The following is an 18,609-nucleotide window of genomic DNA, read 5'->3' as shown; positions in this document are numbered from 1 at the left end:
TGTTCCTATTGTGAGCAGGAGAGAATCCTAAGAAACAAAACATTGGGATACTGAGATGGAATTATTCACAATTTAGTGCCATGTGAACACATGTACAAAGTGCAAATACAGGTGCCCCCATCAGAAAGCAGATTTTTGGGCACTGAAGGATGTGCACACAGGTACAACCCTGTCCTGTGTAGGGTACATGATTAACAACATTTCACAGCCAAATAAAATAGCAAACACCTAAATGAATGAACCTACTGATTTTTGGCAGGATGACGGAACAGTTCTTAAAAGAAGTAGGACAAAAGCTCTCTAAATCTTTAAGCAAAGTAGGCTTTTGATTTGTGTTTTAGAGAGATAAATAAAACAGGGAGAAACAAAAAAAAAAAGTGAAACTGACTATCCAATAATTTCAACATACAGATAAAAAAGATTATTTCAGAACTGTCTCAAACTAGTACTTATTTTAGACACTAAAATAAAAGCAAAAATCTGAGATTCTGAAATACTATATTCAATTTACTCAAGATTTTAATATTCTTTATGTGGACATGGCAATTAAAATATGAACCTACACATCCATACCAATCAATGTAACATATTCATTCAGAAAAAAAAGTGTTCCACAATTCTTCCAATGACAATAAAAACTTGTGCAGTTTTGCACATCCAGAAAAATCAGTTATTTTTCAATTTGTTTTCTGATTCACTCAGTAAAAATTTGACTAAGCCATCACCAACTGGCTTGCCATTGGTTTGAAAACTGGAACTTCTTTGCTTTTTTTCCGTGGTGTACTCCTGTTTTAAGTCAGGGCAGCAGTGCAAAACAGCAAGATGATGTTTGACCTCCCTGTTTAGTTTGAACTGAAAGCAGAAAAAAGTACTTTGAGGGCAGCACATATAAAAGAACTCATAAATACTTGATGGCACTGAGGTGCTCTGAATTGAACTGCTCATAATGTATTTACATGCTCCTAAACACATTCCTGTGAGCAAATTCTACTTCCACAGAACCATGCAGAACTGGACACCTGCCAAACTAAGGCCCAGAGCTCAAGTGCTGATGATACTTCTGTGTAAAACCTGAAAAATTAACAAATCCACACAAATAACTGTACTCAGCAATAGGATTAACACCTCAGAGTATTGCTGATGTATCCTAGAGTTTCACCATTTTTGCTCAGCTCACTGGTATTCTGTGTTTAGTTTTAGTTTGAGGATAAATCAACAATCCAGACTTTCATTTCTCCCTCGTTCATTACCAGGTTTGTACCCTGGATTAAGAGTTGCAACTGGGCAGTCATAAATTGGCTTTTAATGTCCTGTGGCTGTATCAGAATCATTCAATCTCCTTGGACCATTTCAAGAGGGGAACAACATGAACCAGGACACTATTTCACTTACAGGTACAGTCTCATGGCAATAATACCAGCTGGCAGTAACCTCCAGAGACTGTGGCTGCTTCTCCTGTCCCAAAACAAGATCAACCACAGCTCTGGCATTGCTGACAAACCCTCTCCAGGGTCAAACACCAACCTTGCTAAGGCACTCACTAAAAGCAGGCATAAAAAAAAAAACTAGAATGGTTTTTCCAGTGTTTTTTGCTAGTTTATGCCAAGTCTTACTTCCCAATTCCAGCACAGACGATTATTTTAGTTCTCCTTGTGGCAGCCCTTCCTGTATTTGATGACTGCTACCAAAACTGAACTACAGAGGTGTTAAGCTCCCTCAAAGTAATTTTGAGTATTTGGGAGATAAATTGCAAACAGCTAATGTGCTGTTGGCATTACAAATCATCTGAGTGATCTGAGTCACCATTACCATTTCATTAGCTGAGGCTGATTTACAGCAGCATCCAACAGAGCCTATGAGCCAAATGTGACACTTGAAACAGAGCTGTGAATCAAACCTGGACTTGAGCATTGTCACACTACCTGGACTTCCCTGAACCCCACACATTCTACACAAGTATTACATATATTTCTATATTTAGCATGGAGACATGACCTGTTTTTCCCTGAACTCCACACATTCTAGACAAGTAATATATATATATTCCTCTATTTTTATATTTCTATGCATATAGCTATATAGGCACAGATAGAGATAGATGTTGTATATTTAACTTTATTTATGCGTGTTATTTATAGATAAGTGCGCATATCTAAAAATTATATCTATATAGTATATATACACTATATATATACACATATATATGCATGTACATGTACATATATATATGTATATGTATATATATATGTACATGAACATATACATGCACATATACGTATGTGTATGTATATGAACATATACATATATATGTATACATAAATATATACATATACTTGTACGGGAAGTAACAGAAACAGGAAGTGTTGTAGAAGATTTTACGACTTTCGTTGCCAACCCCGTGTACCCGAACGCGCCGGCACCGAGCCCTCCGGGGCCAGCCCCGGCCCCGCCCGAGCCGCCGTGTCCGCCCCGGGCACTCGCAGCCCCGGGCACCCCGGCCCGGCCCCGCCTGTCACGTACCACCTGTACGGGGGGCTCGGGGCTCCCGCCGGCGCTCCCCGGCTCCGCCATCGCCGCCGCCCCGCAGGGAGGAGCGGGAGGAACAACCACAGAGACGGAGGCTGGAGCGGCCGGAAGAGGCTCTGCTGGCGGCGGCGGCTGCTGAGCCCCGGCCCGGGCCCCAGCCCGTGAGGGCACAACTGGTCCCGGCCCCAGCCCGCGAGGGCACAACCGGCCCCGGCCCCAGCCCGCGAGGGCACAACCGGCCCCGGCCCCACCCCGCGAGGGCACCCGGCCGCGGCCTCAGCCCCGGCTGTGAAGACACTCGTATGGAAAATCACGCTATGAAAAACCAGTTTTCACAAAACAGACAGAGGAGTCCTGCAACTTTATTCAAATAAAGAGAGAGGCCACACGCCCGCGGGGTTTTCTCTCTCCCTTTTATCCCCAAATCTCGGCCGCTTGTTGCGCTTTGCCTTTCCCAGTGCTGAGGGGTTAGGAAGGTACAGCCGTCCCCAATGGCCTGCCACGTGTTTTCCCCCCACCATAAACATGTCACTTTCCCCAAAGTTTTGAAGTTCGGGCTTGTGCCGACCCTTGTCGGTTTCAGGAGTCAAGTTGAGCTCTGCAGCAAACCTGCTACTTGTTAATAGAGACATTAAGACTCATTTCAAAGATGTTTACACCCATACTCACTCATACTCACCTACTTATCGAATTGTTTGTTAAGACATTAGCACAAATTTTCCCTCTCACACTGATTCTTCAACTGATGCTGCCCGGGCTTCCCCAACTGGTCTCTAAGCTCAAACCTGTACATTTTCAGCAGTGTTACAACGCTTTTTCAAAGTTATTTACCACACTGAGGTATGGTGACAGGTATAACCTGCTTGAACTGAAATTTGTGGAAATTTAAACATATTTTTCGCTTTGGAGCTGATCATTGTACATATTCCTGGAGAATGATAATGGTAATGCCAATGTTCTCTAATCTCTCCAGTCTGGGCTTTTCTTGGCCCAAACTACTGTGGTTTTTTTTAAATAAAAAATTTTCTAATAACCTTTCAAAAGGAAAAATTGCTGGTGGTAATGGTGCCATTATCATAGAATCATGGAATGTTAAGGGATTGGAATGGAATGGACCTTGAAGATCATCCAGTGCCAGCCCCTACCATGGGCAGGGACACCTTCCACTGTCCCAGGCTGCTCCAAGCCCTGTCCAGCCTGGCCTTGGACACTTCAATGGATGGGACAGCCACGGCTTCTCTGGGCAACCTGTGCCAGGGCCTCCCCACCCTCACAGTAAAATATTTGTTCCTGATATCTAACTTGATTTTCCCCTCTTTCAACTTGTACCCATTACTCCTTGTCTTGTCACAGCAGTTCCTGACAAAGACTTCCTCTCCAACTTCCTTGTAGGCCCTTTCAGATACTGGGAGGCATTTCAAAATATACTGGAATGTATTATTGATCATTTATTAACTGAAATTATGGTTGTGCAACCATTTACTGCCGTGGAAGTATTCACAGCTAAAAGGGATTGCAGCACCAGGCCCTGTACAACAACCTATTCAGAATTTTTAAAATTTGCACAAAGCAATCTTTGTTAAGCAAAATCCTGAGATTATCCCTTGTTTATTTGAAGAGCCTGTTAAACAGCCAGACAATTCAAGGAGCAAACAGAGCAGAGTTATCTTAAAATGTTGGTTGGCACACAAATCTGAGAACTGAGGTGAGGAGAACAGCCAAGCAGTAATTCACCCTCGGAATCTATTTCAAATTATCTGCACAGCTTCTCACTGTCCAGCCCGAGTTTAATCTCTCCATGAGCAGCACTGTTAAATATGATCATTCCTGTTTCTGGCGACAAAGGCTGCTGGCACTGTTATGTTGCCTGCGTGCCTTGCTTTATCTAGGAAAGTGTAGCAGAGTATTGCTTTACTCACCCCAAACCAAACAAAAGTCCCAGTCAGGGACAGCGCCTCATTAAGCGAAACAAAATGCAGACAAAGCCCTTGCTGCCTTCCCTGAGGAAAATACAGAACCAGTCAAACCCACCAGAAATGTTTTCGAAGTTATATTATGTAGCTGACCACAAAAAGTAATTAAATACAAATTTCTGCTTAGAATGTAATTTTTGTTTGGGGTGGGTTTGGAAAGACATTTAAAGGCCCATAAGCATGTGGAACCTATTCAGTGGGATTGTCAGGGCAACCTAGGCAGCTAACACCCATTGTGAGAGCTCTTACCTACTGGCTTTTGAAATTCCAGCAGGCATTTCTGTGTCCTTGGGCAACTTGGGGAACGAAATAGTTTCCAAAATACAGTCAACTGTTTCATTGCCCATTCCACTTTCATGTGGGGCAGAGTAGAAAGAGATCTCCCAACACTGTCACAACAAACTCATTAAAAAGCAAGCAAAGATGGTTTGGTCCTAGTTCTACTTCCAGTTGCTCTGTGTTAAAGATGTTTCACAGTGATGGGGGCAGCTCACAAAGTACTCCTCACAGCTAAAAGCATTGCAAACTCAGACATTGCTTATCAAATTAATGATTAGCTTTTATTTGTGACAAAATAATCTTTTGACGAGAATTACTGTGAAACTAAGATTTGCAGTTTCTGGAGGCTTTAGTTATCAAATAGAAATTTTCCTCATCTTAACGGAAAAACATAATATCTAGAAAGTTGTTTTTGATTTTTTATTTTTTTTTTTACATATAACTGTCATTTCTAAAATGACACAGACTCACAGTATGAACAACATGGACATATTGACTTGTGAGGGCAGATCTCAGCTGATTTCACTGGAGTTTAAAAGAAGATAAAGCAAGACTGCTTGTGTAGGCTATCAGTGGGGTTATTGAGGCCAAGTAGCCTTGGGTTTAGTTTCTTTTTGAAAAGCTGAAATGGTAACTGGGGTGGTAAAAATGCATCTGTACAAACAAATCTGTTGTGTTGTGGAGCATGTGAGCAACTTAATTTGGTTGTATCTTTATTGGAAAGACAGAATGAGTGAGTATAGAGTGTTCTTTTAACACATTTGTCACTGAAGTTACAACCTCTAGTACTGAAGTATTTCCAGAACTCACTATGTTGAAAGGATCATTCAACTGAGTAGGTAAAAAATTCAGCTCTGAGCAAGTTTTGAAACCACTTCTATTCAAAAAATGCTTTGAGCTTCCAAAAATGCTCTGTTATTTTCATAAAATGTCACAGTTGAGTGGCAAGAGAAGAGGGGGGGCAGTATTTCTCATTACAGTACAAAACAGCAGAAGGGGACATGAGAAGCTCATCTAGTCCTGGCATCCTGAGACAGGCTCAGCTCACAAACACCCACTGGTCCGTGGGGCTTCCTAACATCCTCAGCCAGTTTACTGCAGCCCTTGCTCTCTTTGCCCATAGAAAGAATTTCTTAATATCCAGCTTAGATATTGCAGCACTTTCTAAGCCCACTGAAATTTGGCTGGCTAAGATCTTTTCCCTCTGGCTAAAAGATGCAGACTTCTGTGATCTCCTGAGTTTTAGAGCTGTTGAGGCAGAGCCTATAGCATAACTTATCCCTTTTATACAGATGCTTTTTGCTTGTTCTCTCTCTCCCCCTCCATAGTGTTCAGCTCCCAAGGTACAGCTCCTCACTTTGAATCCTCTTAGTAACAGCATCTTAAAATTTTACCTCAGGCAAGAATTATCCTACTTTGCTCCTAACTTAGTAGATTTGGCACTTTGTCTGCATTTTAGACTAGATGTGAAAAGTTTTACTGGGCCATTAAAAAGAAAACAAGATCCTTACCACCCTACTCTGCTTTTTTGCAGGCCTAAAAAAAGATTTTATAATCAAACACCCTGACTAAATTCCACCAAGGAGGCCAGTAACCTGCCCAAAGATAAGGCTGGAATCTCTCAGAAAGGACACAGGCCCCCATCCCCTCAGCCTGTATCTCCACCCAGGAGGCTGCTCAGCCCCCTCCTGCAGGGGTCCCCTGATAGCCCTCTCCCAGTGGCTTTATCCCCTGCAGCTGTGTGCCTTCTCAGCTGCTTTCTTGCTAATGCCTCTGTTAACCCTTTCTTTGCCTGAGGAGGCTTGCAAATTCCACCACAAATCCTTTAGTCCTTCCCCAGCCTGCAAGCCCTTTATGAATTTATGATTTTACGAATTTTCAAATTGCTGTTGAGTTTCCCTCCCATCCCACGCTTCTGTTGAGACTTCTGATTTATTCAGTGATGTTTTCGACCTTTGTTTATTCTCCTGGCTCTGTTTTGGATGCTCTCTGTGCACTTTGCATCTCTGTTGGAGAATAAGCCCCAGCACCAGTCCTGGTGCTCCTGCTGGGGCTGGACCAGAGCAGGATTACTTCTCATGTCTTGCAAGCCATACTCCTGTTTGCACAGCTTAGTGCAGTGTTTGCCTTTTTCACAATGGCTTGACACTGTTAACTCCTAATCAGCTTGTGATCTATTATATCCCCTAGATCTTTTTCTGCATGAGGGAAACAGTATTTTAGCAGTTTTATTCCAGTCAGCCACATGAGAAGAAAATGACTGAAGTAGTGTGAGTGAGATTATCTGCTTTGGGCCTCAATGCCAGGATTGTTTACTGGTTTCCAATTAGTTACATGTGTACACCCTGTTAAGGGAGTTGCACAAGGGCTGCTAATGCCTTCCTTTGGCCTTCAGAGCATTTATGACTAGCAGGGACTAGTACCTAATAGTTATTTGGGCCAATTTCCCTGTGTACTCAGGACTTCAAATGCTCAGCTGAAATTACAGGCCTAATTGCTCTTACAATTTAGACATATTGAGTTTGGGTAACCTCACTGAGAAATGCTGGTGCTCCTTAGAGAAGAAACGTTGTGTGATACATTTCTTTCTCTGAAACATTAGCTGTGCTTAGAAAGGATGTTGCTTGTTTCTTCTTTCTCCTTTTCAAATGAGTCAACCTGAAGAAGCCGGTGGTTGTTTTGATGAGGCAGTAAATACCACAAATATTCTGTTAGCTGCAGTACTGGACTTGGGTAGCTTTGTGGGTGAAATAGAAAGATCCTTTTCATTTCAGTACCAGCCCACACCTCCAAACATACACTCTCCTTGACCACCAGTCATCCCACCCCTTGTGCCCTGACTGCTGGGCCATGGCAGTGTGATGTTCTGCAGGTTCCCTGTTCTGCTCAAGCCACTCTCCTCCCTGCTCCAGCTCAGAGTGTGCCTTTATATTTAGAATGATTTTGTGGCATTAAAACTGCAGGAAATGAGGTAGTGACAAGTGAGAGGCACTTCCAAAGAACTGAAGCAGATTAGTGCAGGTTTTTCTTTGCCAAGGGCTTTAATATTTGAGCAATATTATGCAAAGTTAGATTTCAATTTGGTAATCGTTTCCTAAAGGAATGGTTTTAAATAATGCAGTATTTTTAAAATAGAGTAAAAGAAGTAAATTTACATTTTAGCTTGTGAAATCTCTTGGAGGATCCAGTGATAGGCATGTGATTATGGTCTTACCACCTCAGTTAATATAGTTTGGGTTTGCTATTAAGAAACCAATGTGAAACTCAGTAAAGTAATAAAGGCATTTTCCTTACATACCCAAAAAAAGCTTTATAAGTAAGTTATTTGGAGGGAAAAGGTTCTTATTTACAAAAGATAGCAAGATTCAGATAATGGAATGAGATAAAGGGTGGCCTTGAATTCCCATTTTCCTGTGTGCCACCACTGATAACCCTGGAGAATCAATGCTTCTACTTGAAGAAGAGCAAACCTTTCACCTTTCCTGGGTTCAGTTTAGGTCCTTAGTTTTTCAAAACCATGCCTCTGATCTTCTTCATGACTGAATTGTTAAACACTTGCAAAATCAAGTTATTCTGAGGAGCTGAGGAAAGTAGGTAGAAGTATCTATTTCCCAGAAATTCCCTGGTAAGTTCATACTATCCACAGACAGAATTTTGTTGAACTTCTGTACCTTTGGGAGACTAAACTTCTTTGTATTTAAGTACAGGAAGCATCTGACATTTTAAGATGGGAAAGTGCTTAAAGAAATAAATCATATCCCTCCAAAGGAATGTATACATAACAGGAACTGGGATTTGTATAATAGAAGAGATCCACAGACAATGTATTGGATGCAGATCTTTATATGACACACAGGAAAAGAAATGAGTAACATTTTGAATTATGAATTAGCCAAAGGCATCTGAAGGAAAGATACAAGAATTGTATAGCTCTAGAGAATACAGCAACATTTACTTAATATATCTTCATTGAAAACAGAATCCAGTAGGTTCTTTAAATCTTTATACTACCCCATAAAAGACATTTTATTATGTCTTATTATATCTTTTAATATCTCCTTTAAATGTTGACCTGCTCTGAAAAGTGGATCTTAAATTACAGTTTATTGTGACTAATTCGGTTTCAGTTTTGTTTAATTTTCAAGCCAAGACTGTTCTGCATTTTCCTGTAAATGCCAGTTCATCACACTCACCCTGGGTTATGAAATTAAAAGTTTTCAGGTTCATGCATCTTCAGTAATACAGATTTAACAGCTTTGTTCATGCTAAAAATAGTGCTGATAATACAAAGGGCAGTAAGAGAGCAGCTCACTCCCTTACAGCTGTTCTGTCTGTGTGCTGTAAAAGAGTAGCAAAGATGTAATTCTTGTCAGAAAATTGACCAGATGTGAGCAGAGCAGAGACAGGAAACTCTTCCCTTTCAGTGAAAAACTGTTACTCTGTCTTTATATTCCTCTTTGCTGAATGTAACCCTTCTCAAGGCCAGGAGGGCCTTTGGACAGCCTGTGGTGCTAACCTGAGGATGTGCAGCTCTCTGAGGAAAGGAGCCCATGAGCTGTGCAGATGGATCTGTGATGGTTTGTGATTATCTTATCCAGCAGTGCCTGCAGCTCCGGGGCTGGGGAAGGGCAGGGACACAGCCCAGGGTGGCATCATCTGTCACATGGGGATCCAGTGGGGACATGCTGGTGTTGGACACTGAGCCCAGCTGGGGAAGGGTGGGGGGCAGTGACTCCCCCAGGCCCTTGGGACTGTGTACAAATTCCCAACAGGACAGGACTGCTGGGAACGTGCCTTGAGCTGATTTATTTTCCAGCATCAGTCTCATTCCATGGTTGTGACAATGGGAAGATGCCACCAGCTCACATCCCAGGCAGCAGACAAAGAACTTAATGTTACAACTTACTTTAAAAGTAAAAAACTTTAAAAGACCAATCACACAAAGCAAAAGCACATTGACAGCAGTTCCATCCAACCACTATAAGCACAGGTACCTTTGGTTAAACAATGCTTGCTTATTTAAATGCAATACCTGCTTGTGAGCCTTAAAACACAATGCACAGAGCTCCATTATTAAGCTTAGAACTCCCTAATATCTCACTAGATAAATTTTCCTGCAGTTTATGAAATTATTCTAGGCAAGCATTAATACACAGACAATTGATTTATTGGCCATTACTTTTCTACTTCTTATATAGCTTTTCTGCTGACCAATCTCATGGCTACTGCTTAGCACTAATCACAGTTCTGCTGTCTCTGAGGCCTGCCTTTTGCAGCATTCCCAAAACCCTCTGATTTTAAGGATTCCCACAGGACTGCTCATCTCTGCTTCTTCTCCCTGGGTTGAGGGGAGCTGAGGAGGAGCCACAGATTTGTGCAGCTTTAGGGACTGATGGGGGCTGCCAGCAGTGGTACCTGGGAGTGAAAGTGAAGGACTTGAGCAAATCTGTCTGTACAGTGATCTTTTCAAAGGATCACAATAATTTTGTGTGAATAAACTGACAATTGTGTCAAGTTTAGAGTTTTTTGAGATAAGGTTATGACATCTGTGACATTACAGATAGAATTTGGCTATCAAAAACGTTTTAGGAGCAGGTCTGTGGAGACTACATTGCTGTGCTAGCAGGATATAAGAGGTGACAGTAAATTATTTCATTGTGTAGAGGCTCCCTGGTAACGTCATCCTGATGCCATTAGAGCCTGCAATAAACTACCATGCACAAAAGACTCTGCATCTCCCTCCCTGTGGCAAAATCCTTACTCATCTACTTCTTATTCTTTCCATAATGAACCCACATACTTAACTTCCATCTAAACTTTCCCTTCCCAAACAAGGTACTATTTTTAATTTTTTTTTTTTTTTAACCACAAGAGAAAGAAATTTAATTTCACCAGCTGGGAATTCAAGATCCTCTTTTGACTTCAAGTGAAAACAACTAAAAATACCTTTTTGCTAACATTGCTGCTTTTGCTCTGCCCAGCACTGGGCCTGTAAAGAGTTCAAGGAAAAGCAAGTGTCCAGCTCCACTGAGAGCACTGGCCTAGAAGCAAACCCTGCAGGTATTTAAATCCTGGGATATCTCTATGTTCAAATGGGAAGTTTCATTTTGTTTTAGAACCTCCAAGTGTAGAAAGTTGTGTTGGTCAGTGTCCTCCTCTTGGGCTCTCAGATTATTTATGCAGCTGACAGCCCATGTGACCGTTGTGGTTATTGTGCACGTAAACTTGAACTTTGACATTTCCTCCTGTTGCAGAGCCTTGGTATGTGCATTCCTTTATCTTCCCACCATCCCTGCAGTTGCTGTTCATTACTGTCAGTGCTTATTAGTTAGAAAAGTCCATTCCATTTTGTTTGGGCCAATTAACTGGTGGAGAGAGCAGCTCTTCCAGGGTCCCCACTAACTGTGGAATCACCAGCTATCATCCACTGATTGATTAAATAAACCTGAGTTCTGCTGCACTTTTCAAAGAAGGAAATTCTTGTTTCTCAGTTGACCAACTTACAAAACTCTTCAGACTTTTGATTATTTCACTCTTTTATGACAAAGGGAAAAACAGACTTTGTGTAGCAAATTAAATGGGAGCTGTTGTAGTATTTGTTGTCATAACTACTTTGTATTCTTTTTCATGTGTTTAGGATAGTGTCTTCCTAAAAAAACAGAGAAGAAGAATACCAGGAGAGGAAACAGTCCTTGTGCTGCTTCAATATTGTGACCTGCAGCCTGTCTGAAAACATAACAAAGCCTTGATTGTGCAAGTGCCCAGCTGATCCAACAAGCAATGAATGAGTGAGCAATGGTCAACAAGGAGGAGTGGATATCACACAGGGCAATTCAAAAAGGTTGTAGTGCTGTGAAGTGAGAGAGGCATGAAATGAAATAGAACCAGAGATAAATAGATCATCAACCATGTGGGTTAGTTCTACTTTTTTGTTTTTTCTTTTTTTTTCCTTGAAATGGTCCAGCATAGAGAAAAATGTGACTATAAATGGGAAAGAGATATGTCTTCCAGCATGGAAGAAAATATTCTGATTCTTTCAGTCTAAATGAGTGATAATTTCAAACTAGAATCTGATCCAAATATGAATGAGATCTCCAGGAATCTGCTTGGGTCACATGCCAGGTTCTGCAGGACAGTTGTGTCAGGGAAGTACAGACTCAGATTTTCCTGCTCATTCAACCATTTGGGTCCACATAAGGCCCAACCAAACATGCCAGCATGAGAGAGGATGAGAAAATCTGAGATGTTACAAGAGACCTCCTCCAGTTCTTCTTGGGAGCACAACATTCAGCAGTAGGGAGGATTCCCTTTCCTTCAAAGATTTACACTGGTCATTTTACTCTTGAATGGATTAAATTCAAGTCAGAATTCTGCAAGAGAAAGCAGAAGATACATAGACAAATATATGACCAAGATAGCAGAGTCTAGATTTCATACTTAGGTACTGCTTCAAGGACTTCTTTTAAAAGCATTAAAAAAAAAGAGTTTGGGTGACCATGGCATCTTCTAAAAATATTTTTATCTATTCTGGCTTGATGGTGTTTCTGAGTAAAAGCACTTCCTGATTTTCTAGTCCTCACTGTTAGTTTTGTTAGATCATTTTAGATGTTACCACACCTTCAGGCTTTCATGTTGTTTTGTTTTTGTCACTGATCTCACGACAGTAAATTGGCAGAGTACCATGAATCTGTGTCAATGGATTTTCAGAGCTCCTCATCAACTAAATTCAGCATCATAATATAGACAAATTATTTTCAGCAGGTCACGCAAGGAACTGAGAGAGGACTTTGACAGAAAACCTAATTTTCCTTTTCCTCAGTCCAGTACTTCAATCAGGGGAGCATCTCTGGTCAGATTTGTTGGCACCCAAATGAGAGTGTAATCTGACCTAATAAAGCCATGATAGTCAACACATGCTTTGAACCAAAGAAAAAGGAAATAAATTAGAGTCTCTTTCAGCAGAGTTTGCAAAACTGACAGTCTCATTTGAGCTTTGGGTCTCCTTTGAGGAGTTTTCTTGCTTGTGGTGCTAAAAGGGAGCAGGTGAAGCAGGGCCCTTTATCCCCTGCAGATACATCTGCCCTGCAAATACTGCCTCAGAGCAGCACAAAGGACCCTGCTTGTGGAGCAGCACAGATCTCATTTCATTGTCAGATCCATTGTTTTTCCTTAAGCAAATATGTAATAATGTCAGAATTTATGGATTAGTTACACAATCCCTGATCTGCTTTAACCAGAGTTAGTGCTGTTCCTCCCAGAATGCTGCTGACAGGATCACTGTGCAGACAGACAGACAGACAGGCTGCGTACCTACACAGAGCTCTTTGCATTTTTTTCTCTGGTAATGCTGCAAATATTTGGTAAGACATCACTCATGTAGTGGGGATTGAATTTAAGAAGGAGTGAAAATGCAACTGGACAAACCTTGCTGCCCTTTTCCTACAAAAACTGTCATTGAATTTAGGGTGAAATTTGGCTTGCAAAAACTACTCCATGGACCAAATCTGCCTCATGGGACCTTGTCAGCTCTAAAAAATCCCTGTCATCAGATCTGAGGTGGATCTGGTCTCTGAAAAGACCTGCTGTTGCAAATTAAGTGTGAAATTTGAAATTTATTAAGTTGAATTATTTACCTTGCTACTTCATCAAGTCTGCAAAAATATTCACCCTCCTTCTGGTAACCTAGCAATGGATACCCAGTGCACAGTTATTTTTTCACAATTTGTAGGAGAGTTGCATTAAAATGCATGTCAGTGTCTATTTCTTGACAGGCATGTAGCAAGCAACACTGCAGAAATGTTTGTTTATCCTGGCAGGGGCTGCATTTGTTTAGAGTAACTTGCACCAGTTTTGTCCAAATTCTGAAGCAGAAAGGAAAATATATTCTTGTTTTCTGATCAGTGTTACAAATATTCTCTTTAGCTTTGTTTTTATTAAAAGAAGTGACTGCTAATGGATTTGGACCTGTGTCCTCTGCTGTCATATTCTCCCTCCATGTACTGGAAATTGTTGAATGCTTTTGAAAAACTGATTGCACAGGCTGAGCCTACAGGTTGCAGAATGGAGACAGGCTGGAGGAGCTGAAGAAAATGAAAAATTAAGCCAGCCGAGAGATAAGCATCATGATTAATATCAGCTTCACCAGTGGCATAAATTATGTTTTCTAAAACAGGAAATTAATGTTTATTAAGTGGTAGAAACAAGCAACTGGTCCTCTTGAAGAGTCCTCAGACTAAATGCTGTTTTCTGAGTACTTCTTGGCAGACATTTTAAATACCTAGGTTATTGTGAAATGAAAAGAAAACACTAATGCTTGTGGATGAAATGCACGGGACTATCCCCAAAACAACAATATGCTGAGGCCTCTTCAGAGGTTTTTGGTTTTGGCTTCAGCTTTACCAGACTCAGGCATGCAAGCAGGAGTTGCTGCCTGCACCCAAGAGGGGTCTCTGGGCTTAGGCACTAAATCCTCTGCCTGGGTCCCCAGTCCCAGCCTTGCAGTGTGGGGTGGGAATGAGCTGTTTCTGAGCCATCTTTTGTTCTTTGTGTTACCTTCTTGATCCTCTCAATAGGCTGCTTGGATCCAGACATCATTCCCTTCATTGCTTTTGAGTTTGATGTGCAAAGAGTAAAATGCAAATTCCTGTCTGCACAGGCTGGGTTGCTTAACAGTTCAAGGTGTTGGGAGTGGGGAAATAGTGAGAGAAAAGCCCCAAAACCATTGCTACCATGGTGCTGTGGCTCATGGCTTGATCCAAACCAAGCTGTGTGGTTTGGGAGACTTGTCCTTAATATGACAAAGCCTGGGTTTAGCTCTATCCCAAAACATAGGTTTTAATCTTTACTCCACCTTAGACCTCTTGGCCAAAAATCTGCCTTGCTCAGCCTTCCCAATGGATGTATTTTACCTGGATGAGGTATTTAAATCAGGAATGGTGTAGGCAGGAGTGCAGTGCTGCTCTGCAGCCAGCATGGAGAGGCAGGGATGGCCTGGGCTGGGCTGAGTTACCCCATCCTGCAGAGGGGCTTTGCCCTGGGGCACAGGGCAGGGCAGCACACCTGACCTCCCTGCTCAAAGGTTGGTGTTAGTCCTGTGTCCTACCCTGCTTCATACCTGGGAGATCAAAATAAAGGCCTTGAAGAGAAAGGGAAATGTAAATGTATTATTTTATTAAAAAATAGAAGTTACAATTGGCCACACCGCTGATTTGCCTCAAATGTTGAATTATTCTTGGGAAGTGAACCTCCCTGGCTGCAGTGTTCGTCCCTGTTTGCACAGTGCTGTGCAGAGAGTGTTACCCATAGGTGTAACTCTAGGTACACCTACTGGTTTGGCCACATCACAAGTCTGAGCATCTCTTTTTCTGGGCCGTTTTTTTTTTTTTAATTTATTTTGCTGTTGCATTGTATAATGATTTTTTATTCCCAAAGTTGTTTTTTTTTTTTTTTATTTGTTTATCTGACAATTAAGTACCTGACAATAACTAAGTAGGTATCTGATAATAAAATATCTCTCTTTCATGCCTGCAGCAAAATCCATTGGTTTGGGTGGGAGCTGGTTGGGATCCCAATGCAAACAGCCAGAGGAGGAAGCTGGGTGTGAGTGCAGCAGGAGCTGCCAGTTCAGGGGGAGCTGTTTGTGTCAGAGCTGCCTGTGTGTGTCCAAGGCAGAGGGGCAGCCCTGCTCCCCACCCCCTCTCCCAACTCTTCTTTAATGCTGCCTCACTCTTTAAAATGCAGTCTTTAAATTAACATTATTTAATCAGAAATGCTGCTGTCCTGCAGCTGGATTTCAGGCATGCCCTAACAGCAGCTTCTTTTGAGAAAGATTTACTTATTTTTCTTTAAATGTCTGTTGTTTTGAGTTGCATTCCAGAGGCCAAAACTTTTCCCTTCGAAACAAAACAAGAAAAGCAAGATGTGATGTAGTGGTTTAGGCTTAGTGGGAATTGTGCTCGGATATTAAGGCTACAGAAGCAGGCAGGAGTGAGCAGGAGGGTGCAATTATGGATGAGTGTATTTTCTTCACTGATTTTAATTTCATGAGAGCAAGTAACACGGTCCCCCCTCACCACACACAAAGGTTTCCCACTGTCCATTCAGCTGCTGAACCTCTCCCTGTTTTGTTACTCTGCTCACTCCTGTCTGTCCACTGGATTTACCTTACAAATTCTATTTATTTCCTATTGCTCCTGTATTCATTGTCTATTGTCCTCTCTGTGGCTTGTTTGAATTCTTAGACCACTCTCTTTCCCTCCTGCTTTGCCATGCATGCTATTTAGCTATGGCTTTGCCTTTCCAGAAAATGCCCTGCTTCTCCTCCTTCCCCCTCCTCCTTCAAAGTTTCAGATTTCCCTTGCTGGCAGGCAGCGAGGGGCTGCACACCAGGCACCAGCCCTTGGGTCTGCTCTGTGAGCACAGGACCTGATTCCCCTCCTGCAAACTGAGTAGCGTGACAATAAATCAGCTGAGAGGGGGCTGCCTGGAAATTGCAAAACAGGGACACGTAGTGAAACCAGCACAAGGCTGGGCAGTGACCAGCACAGCTCACAGGAGCTCACAGTTCTCCCAAATGTATTCCCATGGGGACAGCAAGGCAGAGTGAGACCTTTCAACAGATTAGCTCTGCCGCAGTGTTTAAAGCAGCTTTGAATGTTCAGCTGAGATGTGCTTAACCCCAAATGCAGCATCTGAAGGTGCCCTTCCTGTGCCTTCCAGCAGGGTCCCAACTTGGCAGGGGGGGTTTGTCCCCAATAATGTAAACACAGCCATGCTTTGAAGAAAATTTAAATCCAGACCTGAGCTTGAGCCCATCTGTAATCACTACTTGATTTTGCTTTCCTCAAATCTGTGGTTTTGAGTACTGAGGAAAATGAGTCATCTCTCCTTTAATAGGTTCTCCTCCTGCTCTTTAAAATCCTTAAAAGTCCTTTAAAATCGCTGCTGTTTGTGCCTGGGTCGGTAGCCGCGACAAGCAAATATTTAAAGTGAATTTAGAAGGAAGTGTCTGAAGTGACTGTGTAGAGTCTCATCTTTGAGTTGCTCCTTGAGGAGAGCCGTGGAGCTTTATTGGGGTTCAAGTGTTTGAGTGTAGGGAGCTGTTTCCAGAACCTGTATCTCCAGTCCTGCCACATTAGGTCAGAGTAGTTACTCAGTGACTTCTGTTTTCAGAGGAGTTTAAGTGAAGCCTTTGCTGCAGAAGATTTATATTTCCATTCGACATTATACAATATTTTCCTCCCAAGATTTCAGTGAAGTTCTGCTCTTTCTGAATCGTAAATGAAAAAGAAAAAAAAAATTACTGTTCAGAATGTTCTCTCTTGAAAAGATGTTTGCTTTTCACAGCTCAAACAGAAAACAGCTCAGTGCATCCAAAAGCTGCCTCACCCTTTGAGCGTGTTCCCAGATCTCAGCCAAGAGCACTACTATGGAATAGCTGTGAGTAGCCGGAAGAGCATTGTAGGGATTGAGATGCAAATGAGCAGAGCAAGCAGCCCCCTTCGCTGCAGAGGTTCCCTATCTCCTGCTGCCCCTCACTTTTGAACTGGGGGAGGCTCAACCTGGGCCTTGCTCCCCAGCCACGATCCCTGGCTCTGCACCCACAGCCCTTGGCTCTGCAGCCACCAGCCCGGGCTTTGCTCACTTGTAAGGCTCGGGGGATGAAAACTGTGTCAGCATCAGGAAGGCGTGGAGGACAGGAGGGGCTTTCAAAGTCCCCGTGTTGCTTTTCTGGGTCCCGAGGACTAAATGCCACCGCTTTCTCTGAGTTAAAAGGAGGGGGGAATAAAAGGCAGAGGTAGTAGCCACTGCAAAACAGCACACTCTGTTCCCTATCTTAAAAAGTTCACAGTTTTCAGGCAGTTTCAAAAGTTCCAGGGAGTAATGTGAGCTGCCTGGGCACTTGTTTGTTTTATCAAATGCAGGGAGTTCGAATATTGCAAAGGAAATCAGATACAGTAGGTTGGGGGGCATGCAGGGGGTTGCACATATAAACACTCTGAGGAATAAAGCAATACGGTGTTTTCTCTGTATGCTTTTCTTTCCAGTGTGAGGGAAGGAAGCAAAACATTCTAACAAAACCTCCTTCTAAAGAAATAATCAACGCACTGAGCTCTAAAGCCTGCATCCCTGCACATGACTGGGAGAAAAAGGCGTTTTGCATTATTGCATGTTGTCATCACTTTGCTCAGTGTTGTCCCTCCGTGCTAATTACATGTTTACATGCATTGCATCATTGGGCGGAATTACTGTAATTATGTTAATACTTCATAATCAACAGAACACAGTACCTGTAATTTACCAAACAAAAAGGACATGAAAAGCTAAACCCGCAAATGGAAAGGGATACATTGCAAAGGATTTAATCCCCGGTGCAGCAGCAGGCAGGAAGCTTTCAGAGCTGGAATATCCTGCTTCAGCCACTGGATGCTCTCAGAGGCACCAGGGCACTTTGCAAGGTGTTTTAACAGGTACTAAGGAGGCTAACAGACCAAACTGTGAACAGGGTGTAAATGTTTAATGCTCATTCATGAACTCTCACCTAGCAAAATCAGTGCCCTTCATAAAGCTGCATGGCAGACTCATGAAATAGCAACAAGAGACCAAGAAACTCACTGATCTGGAAATATTTTAACCCCTCTCCCTATCTGTGGATGTACAATAACAATCTCAACCCTCTTGTTTCTTCTTTGAAAGAAACTATGTGGCACCTGGCATGTCAGAGCAGAGTGTGTGTGCAGCTGGATCATTTCCTCCTACCCCCATCCGTGGTTTTTTCCCCCATTTATCTTGGCCCGGGTAGTTTGGGCTTTAGGCTGATTCACCCCCTGCA

At 42.4% G+C, this 18,609-nt stretch overlaps 1 protein-coding gene across 2 annotated transcripts in view; it reads right to left on the bottom strand.

Moving 5' to 3' along the window:
- B3GNTL1 (UDP-GlcNAc:betaGal beta-1,3-N-acetylglucosaminyltransferase like 1) overlaps nt 1-2,590 on the bottom strand; it is a 105,419-nt gene extending 102,829 nt beyond the window's left edge. For both annotated transcript variants that reach the window (XM_058038847.1, XM_058038848.1), the window contains exon 1: nt 2,521-2,590. In XM_058038847.1, coding sequence (XP_057894830.1) covers nt 2,521-2,571 — 51 coding nt within the window. In that variant the 5' untranslated portion in view covers nt 2,572-2,590. The remainder of the gene's footprint in view (nt 1-2,520) is intronic.
- Between the last annotated feature and the right edge of the window lie 16,019 nt (nt 2,591-18,609).

Source organism: Melospiza georgiana, chromosome 21, assembly GCF_028018845.1.
Source record: "Melospiza georgiana isolate bMelGeo1 chromosome 21, bMelGeo1.pri, whole genome shotgun sequence".
NCBI classification, from domain to species: domain Eukaryota; kingdom Metazoa; phylum Chordata; class Aves; order Passeriformes; family Passerellidae; genus Melospiza; species Melospiza georgiana.
Note: the sequence above shows the minus strand (reverse complement) of the source record. Positions and strands in the feature narration are given on the sequence as shown.